This window comes from Lycium ferocissimum, chromosome 12, assembly GCF_029784015.1.
Source record: "Lycium ferocissimum isolate CSIRO_LF1 chromosome 12, AGI_CSIRO_Lferr_CH_V1, whole genome shotgun sequence".
Lineage (NCBI taxonomy): Eukaryota > Viridiplantae > Streptophyta > Magnoliopsida > Solanales > Solanaceae > Lycium > Lycium ferocissimum.
In genome coordinates, this window is record NC_081353.1 from 14964302 (window position 1) to 14981204 (window position 16903).

Genomic DNA, 16903 nt, shown 5'->3' on the forward strand with positions numbered 1-16903 from the left:
CTCATAGAAAATAAAGTGGTACACATTTTAACAAAATCAAGTAATATTAAAAAAAAACAAAGTTGAACCCCATATTAAAAAAAAAATATGCAATGTTAATAAAAAAAACTACTTTGTAAGCAACGCTAATATAATAAAGTTTTAGATAAGCTCTTATACAACAATGTTATATTAACTTTTTGCAACATAATATATGTATATATATTATATGCATAACAATAGTGCAAACTAATAATGTCCAAAAAAAAAAGTGGACCCCAACTAAACAACATCAATAAATAAAAAAAAGTGAAACCCACCATCTCCAAACTCACCGTAAAAAAAAAAAATAACCCATGACAAAACAAGCAATATCAAAAAAAAAAAGAACCCCCATATTAAAAAAAATAATGTCAAAAAAAAGTACTTTGTAAATCGGGGAATATAATAAAGATTTAGATTTACAAACTACAATATTATATTTTTCTTGAACATAGTGTGTGTGTGTGTGTGTGTATATATATATATATATATATGCATAAAAATAGTGCAAATTAATAATGTCCAAAAAAAAATGCACCCCATATTAAAAATCAAAATAATATTAATGTAATTTCCAAAGCATCTCTTTAAGTCAATAATTGGATTCATTGCCACGTGCGTATCAATCCATTAGTAGGAGCAAATGAAATTGCTTTTCTTCAAAAGGTAAAGTAGTCAAACTATACAATTTTTTTTAAAGCAAAATTAATTAGATTTTGGGGTGGGTGGGTGGAGTTATATTCGCCATGTCATTTATTTATTATGTTTACTAAAATAAATATACCTAAAATATTTATATTTTAAAATAAGATAGAATTTAATTACTTTTTTATTTTTATTCTTACTCTAATAAATGTGAAAAGAGATTAATGTGTAAAAAAAAAATATCAAATAGAGATCAAATAATGAATAAGGTAAATTAGTCAAATTATAGTTCTAATCGACGTTTTAAAAAAGACCATGCAAAGACAAAATGGCAAGTAAAAATGAGCTAAACCGAGAATATTTACCAAAAAAAAAAATAGTATTTCTTCGTTTAAATAGAAAATCAATTTCTATTTTGTTTCGTGTTTAAATATTAAAATTAATTTAATAATTTGAATTAGAATTATCAAATCAAAATTTGATAAAAAATAATAAGTATTTTACACCTTTAAATTAATCGAATTAAAATTGAAAGTATCAAGGGACGCTTAAATATTATATTGCTTTATCTCAAAGAGAAAAATAGTTTCCTTTTTAAACAAATCTTTTTAAAAAATATTAATAAATTTGCCGATTTTGTAAGTATAAAAAATTAATGTTTTTGAGGCAAAATATTAATTTAAATAAAGCTTAGAGCTAATATATATATATATATATATATATATATATATATATAGAATCATATTAAAATCAACTACATCTTTAATTCAAATATTATCACCTCTGCTCAATAGAAAAAACTTAGAGTATCTCCTTATATTCTTGAATGTTCCGACATCCACCACTACTGCATCCCCACGTGGACACTTCACAGTCATCAACTGGATGAGCCTTTGTGCAAATATCACCACATCATTTGACTCAGTGACAAATTCACTTCTCAACTCTTGATCTTCCTTTCAGTGCCAAAAAAAAAAAAGATGTCTGTAACTTTACTACAACAAAGTTTCCTAATTAGTCCTCTTTCTTCTTCAACATACAAACCGAGAAAAAATGCCACTTTCTTTCCTGTACATAGCACTAAAATCTTGTGCAAACACAGCCCTGATGACTCGCAAGACTCTTTAAGGTAACATTTAAAGATAATGGGTAAAAGGTTTTCATTTTGCCTCTTTCATTTTCTTGGTTCTTGATGGAGTCTATTCGGTTTAGGGAAATAACACTTTATGTCTATTTGGAGAAAATATTTACTCGAAATGGCCCATATTCTTAAAATTACCCGAAATGGCCCACTTATATGTTATTATACACTTTTATACAAGGTTGATATATTGTTTACAGTAAGTGTATAATGTTGAATATCATGTGTATAAACAGTGTTGCCAAAAAAGAAAAGTTGGGTATGCGGATGTAAATTACAAATATGGCTACATGGATGTAATATTTTATGCTAGATTGTATATTATTGAAATTATCCCTTCTTCTTTTTTTACCAATTCTTGTTTCTTTTTAGGAAAAGTGAAAATAAATTTGCTAAGTTGGCATTAGTTGCAGTGGCAGCTGGTGCTTTGGCACTGGGCTCAGTGGATGCAGCATCAGCTGCTAAGAGTGGTGGGAGAGTTGGTGGTCAGGCTTTTCGATCATCGGCTCCTCGTTCTTCGTCGCCAAGAATCAATAATTCAAGGTAAATTCTACTGTGTTTTCAGTCAAAAGAGTTCTTTTATTTAGTAGCGTTACCCCGTATTCGCATAGTATCTTACTCTTCAATTTTGCTATTACCTGTTACTTCGTTTGCTTTGTTTATCTTGCTATTATGTTGTTGTTATTTTCCTTTCTATTCTGGTTTAATTACACTTCTTTTGAGCCAAGGGTCTATCGGAAACAACTTCTCTACTCCACAAAGTTAGGGGTAAGATCTGCCTACATCCTTCCCTCCCCAGACCCTACTTGTGGGATTATACTGGATATGTTGTTGTTGTTGTGTTGAATATATAGTTTAAGTAAATAAAATGTATCTTCTATAACAATTTAAGGCTGTTAGATGAGATGGTCACACAATTAAGTATGGTCTTAATGTGGTCCTTAGATATCCTAGGTTCAAGTCTCACCTCCACTACTTACATAAAAAAACTTCCACATCTTGGCCTATGAAAAATAATCATGCCTGCATCTAGAGGGGTTTGTTGAAGACATAATTAAGTACATAAGATTATATTCACTGCACCAGATTAAGCTTTTAGATGAGATGGTCATACAATTCAATTATCAATAACCTTGAAACATGTAAATTTGAGGCTATTATGTTGTCGTTATTTTCCTTTCTGTTGAATGATGTATCTTCATATGGTGAAATGCTTCTAGTTCTGAAATTTGGACACAGAGAGAAGGTTTCAATGTGGCGCACATGTAAAGACGTTGGGCTAGTTTGGGTAGAAATGAAAACGGAAAAGGCAGTATAAATCTGTTACAACTAGGATGTTTCCCATATAACGAGGACAAACAGAGGGCACAGAAGATGCTAGAGATTTCAGTCATTGGGTCGAGACAATTTTAAGGCAACAAATTTTGCGTTGAGCCACTGGAAAGAACATAGGTATTGCAAAAGTGGTGATGTGAGCTGAACACTAACTTCTTAATGCTATTATCTGAGACCTTGGCAAGCTATTCATTTTATATGGGTAACTAATATTTTCGGACATTGCCTTGCTGATCCTTATGTTAGTGGTGACTTTCATCTGATTCTACATGCCCTTTTTTCAATTCATCGAGTGTTGCTCCCAAACGCACACGCAAGTATACGTGGTCGTACAAGTAATATAGAACTTTTAAGTCCAGATATCGATCCCATAGAGACTTAGATTCTCTTTGTTAAACTAATTCAAATTCGAATAAAACTATTCAAGAAAGTGAAAATCAAGGTGTTTGTTGTAACTAAACTAAATCTGAAAAGTAACCAATTTATGATGGGTGTTTTTGTGACTGAGAATATTTTGACAAAGACTGTAAGATTTATCAGATGAGAGAAAGTTTTAGGGTCATGGCTTTCCACAATCTAGTTGATCTTCGGACAATTCTACCTATCTTATTTCCTGGGTTACTAGTTGATGGGTTAATTATAACTTTATGATGTTCTCTCGAACTACTCGCTTTGTAGATGTTACTATAACGCCTATATCTACATGGTCGTAAGAGGTAACAAGAACGCATTTAATTCTCGCGTTGACTAAGTAGGGCTAAAGGGTATATCTCATCCTCGGTAGCGAAACGATTAAATCGAACAAACTCTATTTATTCTTATTACGTACGTGAATTCCCTTTCTCGAGTCCGATTCACGCACCACGGATAGTGTCTAACTATTGGCCGGATAATCAAACAATTAAGATCAAGAATAAATAAGCAACCCAAAATATGGAAAATCAATAGATAATAATTGTCCTCAAACCAACCCTCGTACTGTCGCCTGACCCCGAAATTAAGAAGTTTAGCTACTCATGATTCTCAATGAACAACAAGAATTCATGAAGAAACTATGGTTAAAAAGATGGAAAATAAAATAAACCTAGAGAGAGAAAGTAGAACGGTGGCTTACAAGTCTTAGAATATCCCAGCCCACCGTTTACAGCTGATAAAACATCTATATATAGCCTAGGGTTAAAACAAAAAATAAGTAAGCTAATCCCGATCGAAACGGGAAAGCTGTGCCTAACCTCGCTTTCCTTCCCCGATGCGGATGGATCGCGCAAGCCAGGTTCCGCTTTTCTTCCGAGCCTGATGGTGAATGTTGGTCAGAAGCTTGTTTTGTGCTCTTTCTTCACGCGATGCGGATGAAAAGCCTGATTGTGCAATTTGATTAGAGATAGAATTCCTTCGCTGTTGTTCCACAATGCGGATGGATAGCGGACTCTTCAGTTCGTCACTTCTTCTCTGCTGTTTCTGCTTCTCATGTCGCCACGATCAGATGCCAAAGCTTCCAAAAAGTCCACCAAATTGCTCATTTCTCCTCCAAATGGTTGTGTTGCACCTATTCACAAAACATAACAACATAAGCCCGGATACACCGATTTTGTATTCAAGAATGCAAGTAAAGTACTAAGTTTTAGAGGGAAAGCGACACGAAACTTCAAATATTTGTTCCAAATATCATCGAGTAGTATAGTTTATTTCATCTCAAATGGAGGTCCTACTTTTCTTATTGAGGATTGATTTGACTAATTGTTGAAGTTTAATCAGACTTGTAGTAGTTAAAACTTTATAAAACTGTTTTAAAGCTGCAAACATATACCCATTTGAAAATGATGCATAGGTATTATTGAATCTTATAAATGCAATAGAGAGATTCAATTGCCTCAGACATACAATGTACAATAAGAATTTTGAAATTGGGAAGATGTTAATGTAGTAGTAGTTCCTCTTCAGTACAGTACTCTCCATGCCAAAAGGTACAACACCAACAGTTGTATTTGCCTTGGCTTTCTGTTGAATGATTGTATCTTGATATGGTGAAAGGCTTCTAGTACTGAAATTCGGACGGAGAGAAGGTTTCAATGTGGCGTACATGTAAAGACGTTGGGGATAGTTTGGGTAGAAATGGAAAAGGAAAGAAGTGATAACTTGGCAGGAGTAAAAGGAAAAGGCAGTGTAAATCCGTTATAACTAGGATGTTTCCAATATAATGAGGACAAACAGAGGATATGGAAAAATGATGCTAGAGATCTCAGTCATTGGGACCGAGACAATTTTAAGGCAACAAATTTTGCTTTGAGCGATTGGAAGGAACGCAGGTATTGTAAAAGTGTGCTTTGAGCTGATTCTAACTTTTTAATGCTATGATTTGAGACCTTACCAAGTTATTCATTTTATATGGGGAAATATGTTCAGATATTATTACCTTGCTGACCCTTATGTTAATGGTGACTATTCATCTGATTCTACATGCTCTTTTGTTAATTAATCAACTATTCAAGTAGTACAAGTTATATTTTTCTTAGTTCACGGTTTCCCAGCATCACTGTCCTGGCATTCAAATGAAGCATCATGAAGTAAGCACCCTGAAACTTTCCTTCTAGAGTCGTAAGATATTGTGCCATCTGAAAAATTTAACTTTTGTTATTGTGTAACTTGAAAATTGACTGGAGTCAACCGTATTAGAAGTCACCTTGGATGGAAAAGGAAAGCACTAGAACTCCTCCTCTTTATGTTTGTTCTAGATTAGTTAGTCTCATATCTAAGTCTTCATTTCAATATCCAGATTCTAGCTTTATATATTAATTTACTCACTATACTTTTTAGCACTTTAGCTCCCTTTCTTTTTTTTTTTTTTTTTTTTTTTTTTTTTTTGGAGTTCCTAATTAAACTAGGGAAGTAGAACAAGGTGTATCTTAATATTCCTAAAACTTTTCACTTTTAAAGGATAGGACAAATTTCTGGAGAGAGCCTATATTACTTGAATACATAGCCACAAGGATAACTCTGTGTTTACTATCAAAAGATTTCAGGTTCTAGTGGAAACAATTCCATCATCTTTCGATTATGATTTCCTCTCTGGGTTTTAAGTTCCTTGATTCCTAAAGTTCTGGGAATGCCTCTGGGTGCAAAAACAAAGTCCAAGGGGATCTGGAATGGAGTGATAGAGAAGTGTGAGAAGAAGTTGACAAACTGGAAGAGTCAGTATCTCTCTTTGGGGGGAAGATTAACCTTGGTGAACAGTGTTCTAGATGCGCTTCCATCATATATGATGTCAGTGTTCCCCACCCCAGTAAATGTGATAAAAAGGATTGATGCACTGAGAAGGGATTTCTTCTGGCAAGGGAAATGAAGATAAGAAGAAGTTCCACCTAGTCAAGTGGGAAGAGATGACCATCGACAAAAAAGAAGGGTAGTAGGCATAAGAGATATGATCAGGCAGAACAAAAGCTTGTTGATGAAATGGTTGTGGAAGTTTGCAACAACTGATAACTTACTCTGGAAGGAGGTTATCATTGCAAAATATGGGCTGGAGGATAAATGGATGACAGAAGTGGTTACTACTCCTTATGGTTGTAGTGTGTGGAGATCCATTAGAAACTTATGGCCACTGATTTTAGCTAGGTCAAATTTCAAAGTGGGTAAAGGTCTGAAGGTGTCTTTTTGGAATGAAAGATGGTGTGGCCAGGCATCTTTGAGGCAAATGTATCCAGATATATACACTTTGTGTCAAACCCAACAAGCCACAGTGGCTGACATGTGGACAGGGCAAGGTTGGAATCTAAATCTTAGAAGAAATTTGAATGATTAATGACAAGAATTGCAGAATTTTATGACACAGTTGCACAGTTCAACAATCTATCAGGGGAAAGTGACACTTTGGAATGGAAATTTGAGAGTACAGGAAGCTTCACTGTTAATTCTGCATACAGGAATCTGAACTCAACAGGGAATACATGAGGAAGGGTGGCCATGGAGGATGATTTGGAAAAACAAAATTCCTTACAAGGTGAACTGTTTTTCTTGACTATTGGCTAAGGAGGCAGTGTTGACACATGAAAACTTGAAGAAAGAGGATTTCAACTTTGTTCAAGATGTTACTTATGTGGAGGAAACAAAGCAGAGACAGTAAACCATCTCTTTTTGCACTGCAAGTGGACAGACCAGCTCTGGCAAATTTTTATCAGTATGAGGAAGATCAAATGGGTGAAACCAGGAAGCATAAAAGAAATGATGAGGAGCTGGAACAAGGATGGCAATGCAAGCAAGAAAGGAGGAGAGATGGAAGATTGTCCTGCAAGTATCTGGTGGACAGTATGGAAGGAGAGAAATCAGAGATGTTTTGAAGACAAGCAGAGCAGCATTCAGAAACTTAAGATGAATTGTATAGCTCTTTATTACTTTTGGTGTAAACAGGAGGTGTTAAGTCAAACAGAAGATAGTTTTACAACTTTAGATTGGTTGTAATCTAGTGGAATATAGGAGGACAATATGTAAGATGTAATACTTTTGAAGGGGGACTACATATTTTGATGTAGTATACCTGTGGAAATATAGACTAACTGTTACCTTTTTCAAAAAAAAAATGCAATAAGCTCTCATGAACGGGGAACGGATGGGAAGTAAATGCAAAAAAGAACTGTGAGTAATTGGTCACATACAAATTATGTCAGTATCTAGTGCAAGCAATACTAAAGCAAATATTCGTGTAGAACCTAAAACCTTCATTCTACAAGACGAGACATGGTTAAGTTCCCTATTGAGTGTGATTTTTATGTTCTTCAATAGGCTACGAAGCTACAATACAAGAATCTTTATGACCATAATTTTGTTCTTGTTACCGAAATAATACAGACAACATTTTAGACAGGTCAAAAAGAATTTACTCAAACATGGAGATATAAGTATATGGGTTCACGTGCATGAATATGCTTACAGTTCAAGGTCTCATGGTTAATGAATAGACATGGTTATTGTTGTGTACTTTGATTGGATAATATTCTCTTTATCTGTTGTAAAAACAAAAAAAATAATAATAAAGCTTTTAGCTTTGGTTTGCTAAGACTAGCTGTTAATATCACAATTCATGGAGTGTGAACTTATTTCAAGTTCCTACTCCACCTACTTTAAACCTGTCCTTTTTTACGTTCAATGATGCATGTTGACCTTCGTCCTCGTTACTCTCCATTTTCGCATCTGGATCCATGGTTATTATCTATATTAGACAGCACAGTATTGTTTCGTACTTTAGATTATGCTCTTTCTCAGGCATCTTTTTTTTTTTTTTTTTTGTGTTGATAAAACTTTCGAGCTTCTTAAATAGTTTAGTCCTGAAGAAAATCACTGTTGTGAAATATTTCAGCGTAGTAAACTTTCTTTCCAACTTCAAATGTACCGATTCTTGGTGCTTATTGGAATACGTGTATGTCATGAAATTGGAGTGATGTTTTTGAAAGAACAGTTCACTTCAAGAACCAATGGATCACTTTTCATTTAGCCTTCAAGATCCAATAATATCCTGTGCTTATACTACAGGATACTAGTTTCAAAAAAAAAATTAAAAAAAAAAAAAAGTATCCTGTACTTATAGATCTTCATAAAGCTGCAAAGATGAGTTTGCACCCTCTCATTTTTTGCGATAAAATACTCCATTTAAAAGGAAACAGGAATTCCATTATGACGCTGTTCTGTCAGAAGTTTAAAATTAAGTCTTTGCTAAAATAACTTGTATAATTTAGATATTATAGTGAATATAACTGTGTATTGTTTTCTCAAATCACTTGAAAATGCTCTCAAGAGTATGCTCATCCTTGCATCAAACCTTTCCCAAAATAAGGTGAACTGTCACGGAACAGAATTTGTCACATTTCATCTCATTCTAGTTTTTCTTTAGTTTTGTTGCTCAAAGTTTAGGCAAAGGGTTACATATGCCAATGGATCATGACCAAATGCTATTGTGGATATTGTATTCTCAATTCAAAACTTCTGTTTTGAGGAAAATAATTCTTACAATCAAGTATCTTGGGGGAATAGAATTGACATATGGGTCTAATTTGTGTAGGATTGGGAGAATTATGCTTAGTTAAATTTTATGCCTTCGATTGCTCTCGTAACTTTTGGCCAAAAAACCATTTGAATTAGACTTGTATTAGACTTACTTAGTATGGCGTATTTGCTGGGCAACAAAGAGCTTCTTGTTTGCTAGAGAGCCCATGTCTCGTTCTTGTTAGAAATCACCTTGCTTAATTTTATCGTCTCAGGCTGGTTAATCTTGGTTTAGCAATTTCTACACATGGTGTGTCCACATTTATTGAAGATGTTTTCTTGTACCAAAAAAAATATTATGCTCGAATTATGCATAAAGTTTCTCATTTCTCTGCTCATGTCTGTATATAAATTTTCTCTAGAACTTGTACTTGTCATGACCTTTGATTCAATCAGAAACTGATAACATGCTTACTATGTATTGATACTTGATTTAGCAAATTGTAGGAATGTGATAGTCTCCATCTCCAATCTTAACAAAATTAGAAATGTGTGTCAGATTATTCCTCAAGTGTGTTTCACTGACATTAGTCAGCCACCAAAGTCATGCTTCCCAACTAGCGGTTGCGCCTTGTATAGTATTTACTTGACCATTTACTGAAGTTTCACCACCATAGTCCGAAGAATTGCTATAGCAGGGAATTTAGGGATTGATTTCTACTTTCCAAGTGCTTATGAACATTAGTGGCCCTTTCTGGATTAAGTTGACCGAAGGACAACTACATTAAGATGATTTCAAGCAGCCTCCCTCTGAACATGCAATTGCCTTGATATTAAAGATTCCCCCTCTAGGAAGACTTGCTATGGGGAATGAGATATTGCAAGTGGTAGTGCTTTCCTGGACTTCTCCACTGAGTAGGAGGCTGTTTGCTCTCTATTGAGGATTTTTGGTAGTTGCAACTCTTCTGTTCCTTCCCCACTTACCACCAGATTACGAGAGTTTATAGTTCCGTTTTCTATTTATAAGTAAGGTGAATTTACTAATTTTATATGATATGCTGTTATGAACAATTGAGTACAACAAAAGCAGTTCTCAGCGATTATGTAGAAAATTAATAAGGTTGATTTTCACTGGGTGTGTTGTGGTTATTGTTGTTGTTGATGCTGGCCTCTACATTGCAACAGTCATGTACATCTGCCATGTTGGTCCAAGTAAAGAAATACAATTAACTTAAGACTAGATACATTCTCCTCCTTATCTTTCTTTGAGTTTCTCTCTTTAATCTACCAAATTGTCGCTGTTATTGCATTCCAAACTCTTGAATGGATACCCCTCAGATCTCTTTTTTGCCAACCTTGTAGAAACTCCACTGTGTCTTTTGGCATTCTCCACTTTAAACCCAATATGTTGAAAAGCATGTCCCAAAGTTGTGCAGTAATTTTGCAATGCAAAAGAAGATGATTTGTGTCTTCTGGCTTCTCTTCACTGAGGGGTTTGTTACATCCTAGGCAAATCCCACATCGCAAAGCAAGAGAGAGATGCTTGATAGCGCGTTTTAAAGTCGTGTAGGGTCTAGGCCCAAAGCGGACAATTGGGTTGTTACATATGGAATTAGAGCTACTCTGTCTTTAACCTTGGGCGATGGTGGGACAAACCTCAGTGTACAATTGAGTTTGGGGGTGGGGAGGTGGGGGTGAATGTAACATCCTAAGCAAACTCTACATTGGCAAAACACGAGAGATTATGGGGTATGTAAGGAAGTAAGCCTCAAGTCCTAGTGACACGTTTTAAAGCCTCCTGAGCCTATGCCAAAGTGGATAATATCACTAGATGGCTGGATTGTTAAGGGGCATCTACTACAAATGATCAGCCCTCTTCTTTGTAAAATTGTCTGTGTTAAACATGCACTGTTGCCGACTAGCCAAGTGTAACACCAAAATTTACAGGGGGCATTACTATGCCAAATCTGTTTCCAAGGCCAGAGTGGTTTTCTGTGTATTATACAAGAGATTGTAACAAGACTTTTTCCCTTCCAACATAGGCTATCCTTCTTATCTAAGCATGTATTGTAGGCTCCTAATTGTTGAATCAAACTGCAGGTTCTTTCCAATTCCTGATCATTGCAGTTTCGTCTGAAATTTATGTTCTAGCCATAACTTGAGTAGTAAATCTGTAAATGATACAGTGGCTTCTTCATTGGCAGCCAAAGTAAAAAGAACAGGGAAACTCCACTTGAAAGGTGTGTAGCCCAACCAAGAATCTTGTCAAAAACTAATCTTCCTTCTATCTCCCAGCTTGAAATATGATTGTTATTGAGAATATAATTACAACAACAACAACAACAACAATCCCAGTATAATCCCACCATGTGAGGTGCAGGGAGGAGTAGTAAGTGTACGTAGACCTAACCCCCGCCTTGAAAGGTAGGCGGCCGTTTCGAAAGACCCTCGGCTCGAAGAGAGGAAAAGAGAGGAAGACAAGAAAACAAGACAAAAGGTCGGATAGGGCCAAGCGTATCGAAAACAATATGATAACACGAATACCAAAAGCGAGAAAGTCATGCCAGAGAACGGTCCCGAAAAGAAAGGAGCATTAACTACTATAGATAAATAAAATAATCAAAGTACAACGACCCAACAAATATAAGCGACAATCAAATGCATAAACAAAGGCAATAAATAAATAGAGCAAAATCGCAACTACTATGGTGAAAGGGCAAGCCACCTACCCTTCTATCCTAATCCGAGTCCTCCACAACCTTCTATCTAAGGTCATGTCCTCAGCGAGGCCGAAACTCGTGCCATATCTTGTCTAATCGCCTCTCAATACTTCTTCGCCCTCCCTTACCTCTCCCGAAACCATCCATACCAACCTCTCACACCTCCGCACCGGGAGCATCCGTGTCTCTCTCTCTTCACACGCCCAAACCATCTCGGCCTCCTCGCTTCCCGCATCTTGTCCTCCACCGACGCCACTCCCGCTCGTCCTCGGATATCTTCATTCCCAATCCTATCCCTCACAGCGCGTCCACACATCCACGCGACATGCCCGCATTTTCGCGACTCTTCATCTTGAATGTGACATTTCGACCGGCCAACACTCCGCTCCTTACAATAAAGTCTGTCTAATCACCACTTTAACTTGCCTTTAAGTTTTAGAGGCACTTTCTTATCACAAAGACTCGAGGCGAGTCTCCATTTCATCCACCCCCGCCCCAATATAGCGAAAACATCATGCCGTCGATATCCCCATCTCCCCGTATAATAGACCCAAGATACTAAACTTCGCTTCTTTGAACGGCTCCGGGTACCAAGCCTCGCTTCTCATCAACCTCGCGCGGTGCGACGACCGAACCTCGCACTCCAGTATTCCCCCGTCTTTGTCCTACTCAATTTAAATCCTTTAGCACTCCAATGTCCGTCTCCCGACCCTCCCGACTTATCGTTAACCCGTCGCGAGTCTCGGGTGTAACAGACTACGTCATCTGCGAACACACATACACCAAGGCACCTCGCTCAGATTTGTCGCGTCAATTCATCCATCACCAAGGCGAATGTAAACGGCTAAGAGCCGATCCCCGACGTCAACCCCCGTGAGCGTGAAGTGCTCCGAGTCTCCTCCTACCGTCCTTACCCCGGTCTTAGCTCCATCATACGTCCTTTATCGCTCTAATGTACACCTGCAGGTACACCTTTCTCACGTGCCCGATTATTTTTTCATGCCGGGCCAAAGTTGGAATTCTTTTTTTTGATAATGTGCTCTCTCTAACAGCTTAAGCTTTTAGATGAAATAGTCACATGGTATCAGAGCAGGCAGAGGTCCTGGGATCGAATCCACCCCCCATTATCAAAAAGAATTTCCACTTGCTTGGCCCATGAAAAAATAATCAGGCCCGAACGTGAGGGGGCGTGCTAAGAATATAGTTAAGTAAATAAAGTGTGCTCTCTATAACATCTTAAGCTTTCAGATGAGATGGTCACACACTTCAACAATTGCCGATAAAATCATCCCCAAAAGCCCTCTGATGCTTTTCCAAGCAGTGAATTAGGGGAGCAAGGCAACTTTGTTATCCATTAATCATGCATGCCATATTTTTGGTTTCGATGACATTTCTCCACAAAGTACTTTCCTCATTTGTGAACCTTCATAGCCATTTGTTTAAGAGGCTAACATTGTGCATTTTCAAATCCCTAGCCCCAAGGCCTCCATCTTTTCCCCCCTTCAAAACTGTATCCCAATTGACAAGATTGAAGGATTTTTTGTCTCGAATTCCTTCCATAGGAAATCTCTTCGAATATTGTCAATAATTATTGCACAGGTATAGGGAATAACGACGTAGTGTAAGTAAGGAGTGAGTCTAGCACGCTGTTTATTAGGACTAATCTTCCACCAATTAAGAGATATGGCCTTTTCCAATTAGACAACTTTCTTTCACATTTTCAAGCATACCATCCCATGTAGCAATTAAGTTGTGTTTATGCACCAAAGGTAGTCCTAAATGAGTAGAAGGTAGCGTCTCAATAATGCACCCAAGAATACCTGCTAACAGTTGAAGATTGTGAACCTTATTTACCGGAAAGAGCTGGCTTTTATGCAAATTTATGTGGGGGCCGGTAACTGCCTCGAAAAGTAACAGAAAAAGTCTAAGATAGTGCATTGGTTCTTCCTCAGCATTACATAAAAGCAGTGAGTCTTCTGCATAAAGGATGTGAGAAATAGCAAGTCCGTGTTGACTCCTTAAGCCTTTTGAATGGCTCTAATTTGTACCATTGCACAATGAAGCATTTTGCTTCTAATTTAATTTTTTCATCTTGTTGAAATCATGATTATAGTACCAGAAGCTCTGAAGTTTTCCAGTAGTTGAGTTGTCATTGAGAAAGTTTCTCGTGTAGCTTTTGTTATTGTAGAACAGCTTTAACTGCAAAGTGCAGCAGTCGAACCATCCTGTTTTATTTGTGCTCTTCCTCTTTTCTCTTAGTTCTGTAGGATGGAAATTTTTTTCTTCTTGTCAATATCTTTATATTAATGTGTTTGAAAGCAGGCAAGCGAATGTGGGCAGCTTTCGGAATTGTGATTGTATTTAATAGATTCATCTCTCCGTTCAGCCTCTTGCTCATTTTATATAATTATTTATTTCTATTTTTTGGTGTGGCTCTGAAATCGAGGGAGTTAGCTAACCTCAATATACTGACACACACATATTCTGCTTTCTAGTTTCTAAAGTGCAATCTAGTTATTTTATGCATTGAAGGGGAAATTTCTCTTTATCCAACAAGGTGTTTGTTGCTACCCTTCTCTCTCAAAGCTTATTTTGATCAGTCATCTCATCTTTTTACGTTTTAAGGAAAGATGATTCTTTATGACAACGACTAATATATCTAGGGGTGGCAAATGGGTGGGTTTGGTTGGATTTGATTTGGTTGAAAATGGTTGGAACAAAAATGGGTTGGGTTTCAAACCGCTCATATTTTATGTGGGTAAATATGGGTTGGGTGATAAATGGCTAGGTTGGTTATGGGTTAATCCATATTATATAAGTGTAATATCATTTCAAGTGTATGTTTATAATTTTTTTCTTTTGTCAAGTTAAATTAATTTTTTCATATAAATTTCAGGGGTGAGGGGTGGGGGTGGGGTTGTGGAAGGGGTAAGAATTTTTTTTTTTCATTTTTTATAATTTTTTTATAAAAGTAAAATATATGAAATTGATTTTTTTTTTGGCGGGGGGTTGGGTGGGGGACCAGAAAATTCTTTTTCCATTATTTATAAATTTTTTATAGAAGTAATATATATGAAAATTGAAATTTGGGGGGGGGGGGGGGGGGGGCGGGGGTAAGAATTTTTTTTTTCCATTTTTTATAAAACTTGTATAAAAGTAAAATATTTGAATTTTTTTTTTTTTTGTGGGTTTGGCGGGGGGGGGGGGGGGGGTTCGGAGAGGGTGGGGTGGGGTGGGGGGTAAGAATTTTTTTTTTTTCAAGTTTTATAAAAGTAAAATATTTGAAACTGATTTTTTTTTTTTTTTGGTGGGGCGGGGGTGGAGGGGGGGGGGGGGGGGGGAAGAAATTTTATAAAGGTAAAATATATGAAATTGAAATTTTTTTTTTGTAGGGGGGGGGGGGGGGTATGGTGGGAATGGGGGTGGGATCGGAGTGGGAGGGTAAGAAAATTTTTTTTCCTTTTTTATAAGCTTTTTATAAAAGAAAAATAAAGTATATGAAAAAATAAAGTGTGTGGGGGGTGGGGGGCATGGCGGGGTAAGGGTTGGGGTGGGAGGTAAGAAAAAAATTTCTCATTTTGAAAATGAGTTGTTATTGGGTCTAGTGTGTTCTTATATGGATAACCATATTTGCCCATATTTTTATGGGTTAAAGAGAGACTTGAAGCTTATATTTACCCACCTGAAATATGAGTGACCAACTCACTAACATGCGGGTAAAATGGGCTAATTTTCTAAATATGGGCTCAAATTGCCACCTCTAAATATATCACAAGTAAGATGGATAAAAGAGGAAAAGCAATGAATGATGACAGGGTAATTATAAAGGTAACGGATTGGAGGAGCTCAACGACCAAATGATGTAACATCTTGCTGCAGAGCTTCCATGCTGGAGAAATAATTTTGTTGAATATGCAAGATTGTAGTGCCATAATTCCAGACTGAATTATGATACCTCCTCTAGTTTAAAAACCACCTGGTTCAGCTTGCTTTTCTACTTGCCTGTATTTCATATGCAGATGCACGCTTAAATCCCTTACATTTTTCATGCATTGCCTTGCAGAACAAATATCTATGTGAATCCACCAGTTGCTCCTCCTCTAGTTGGTGGATATGGGTATGGTGTTCCGTTCTATGGTGGATGGGGCTGGTCACCGTTCTCGTTCTTCGCACCAGGCCCCGGAGTTGCGGTTGGCGTTGGAGGTGGATTCGATACACTGGTGCTCTTCTTGGTTCTTGGTGCTGTTGCTGCTGTTATTAGGAGGGTCTTTGGGTCATCAAGAGATGAAGATGAGTACTAGTACATGTTCATCACAAGTGACTGCTGATACTCAGCACTGTCATCTAGCCATAGTATACATAATTAATCTTATGTATTTGGCGAAAGTTATCGAGTTAGGAGTTAGACCTCTGCAAAAGAAATTTGGGCAATGAAGCTTTTTGTTAAATTCCTGGAAGGGGATGTTCGTGACTTGTACAGCATCCCCTATGTAGGGATTTTGACAAAATCTAGGCCTCATTTTCTTTTTGAAGTTAGTTCCTCTTATGATAATTTTTCCTATGTTTCTATGTAAATTTATCTGCAGTATGTTTTAGTAAAGCAATCTTGTATATTCTTGTCACAGCTAAGTATCTCCATTTGATAAAACCCTGTTGTATGGTTGTCAGTGCTGCCCCATTTTAATGTCTTTAAAATCTAGCCTGCGGGGGTTCAACTTCTGTCGTTCGCTCATAATTCATAAATATTAGATAAATGATTGATCACGTACAAAGTGATTTTTTCTTTTAGTTAACGTTTCATCTTGTATGCAGTGTTATGCACGAGTTTATTACTCAAAAGGTCCTGAATTATTCAAAATTATTTAATAAACTCATTTTTCTATTGTCAGTAACAAGAAAGTCATTTTGTATTTTTACCTATATCACTTCAAAAGTTAACTCTCCCAAAATTTGTATAAATTTGGCCAACAAAAAATGATGTGACATTTTATTTAGTGCACATGGACTTTCCTTTTTATCCCTCAGACACAGGGAATTATTCACTCTTATCACTTAAAACCAATTCAAC

General features: G+C 36.6%; 1 protein-coding gene across 1 annotated transcript; it reads left to right on the plus strand.

Moving 5' to 3' along the window:
- Positions 1-1565: 1565 nt before the first annotated feature.
- LOC132039588 (uncharacterized) lies at positions 1566-16502 on the plus strand. Its single transcript, XM_059430087.1, has 3 exons — positions 1566-1795; positions 2180-2350; positions 15899-16502. The coding sequence occupies exons 1-3, from the start codon at positions 1647-1649 to the stop codon at positions 16134-16136; spliced, it is 558 nt and encodes a 185-aa protein (XP_059286070.1). The 5' UTR covers positions 1566-1646; the 3' UTR covers positions 16137-16502.
- Positions 16503-16903: the final 401 nt, after the last annotated feature.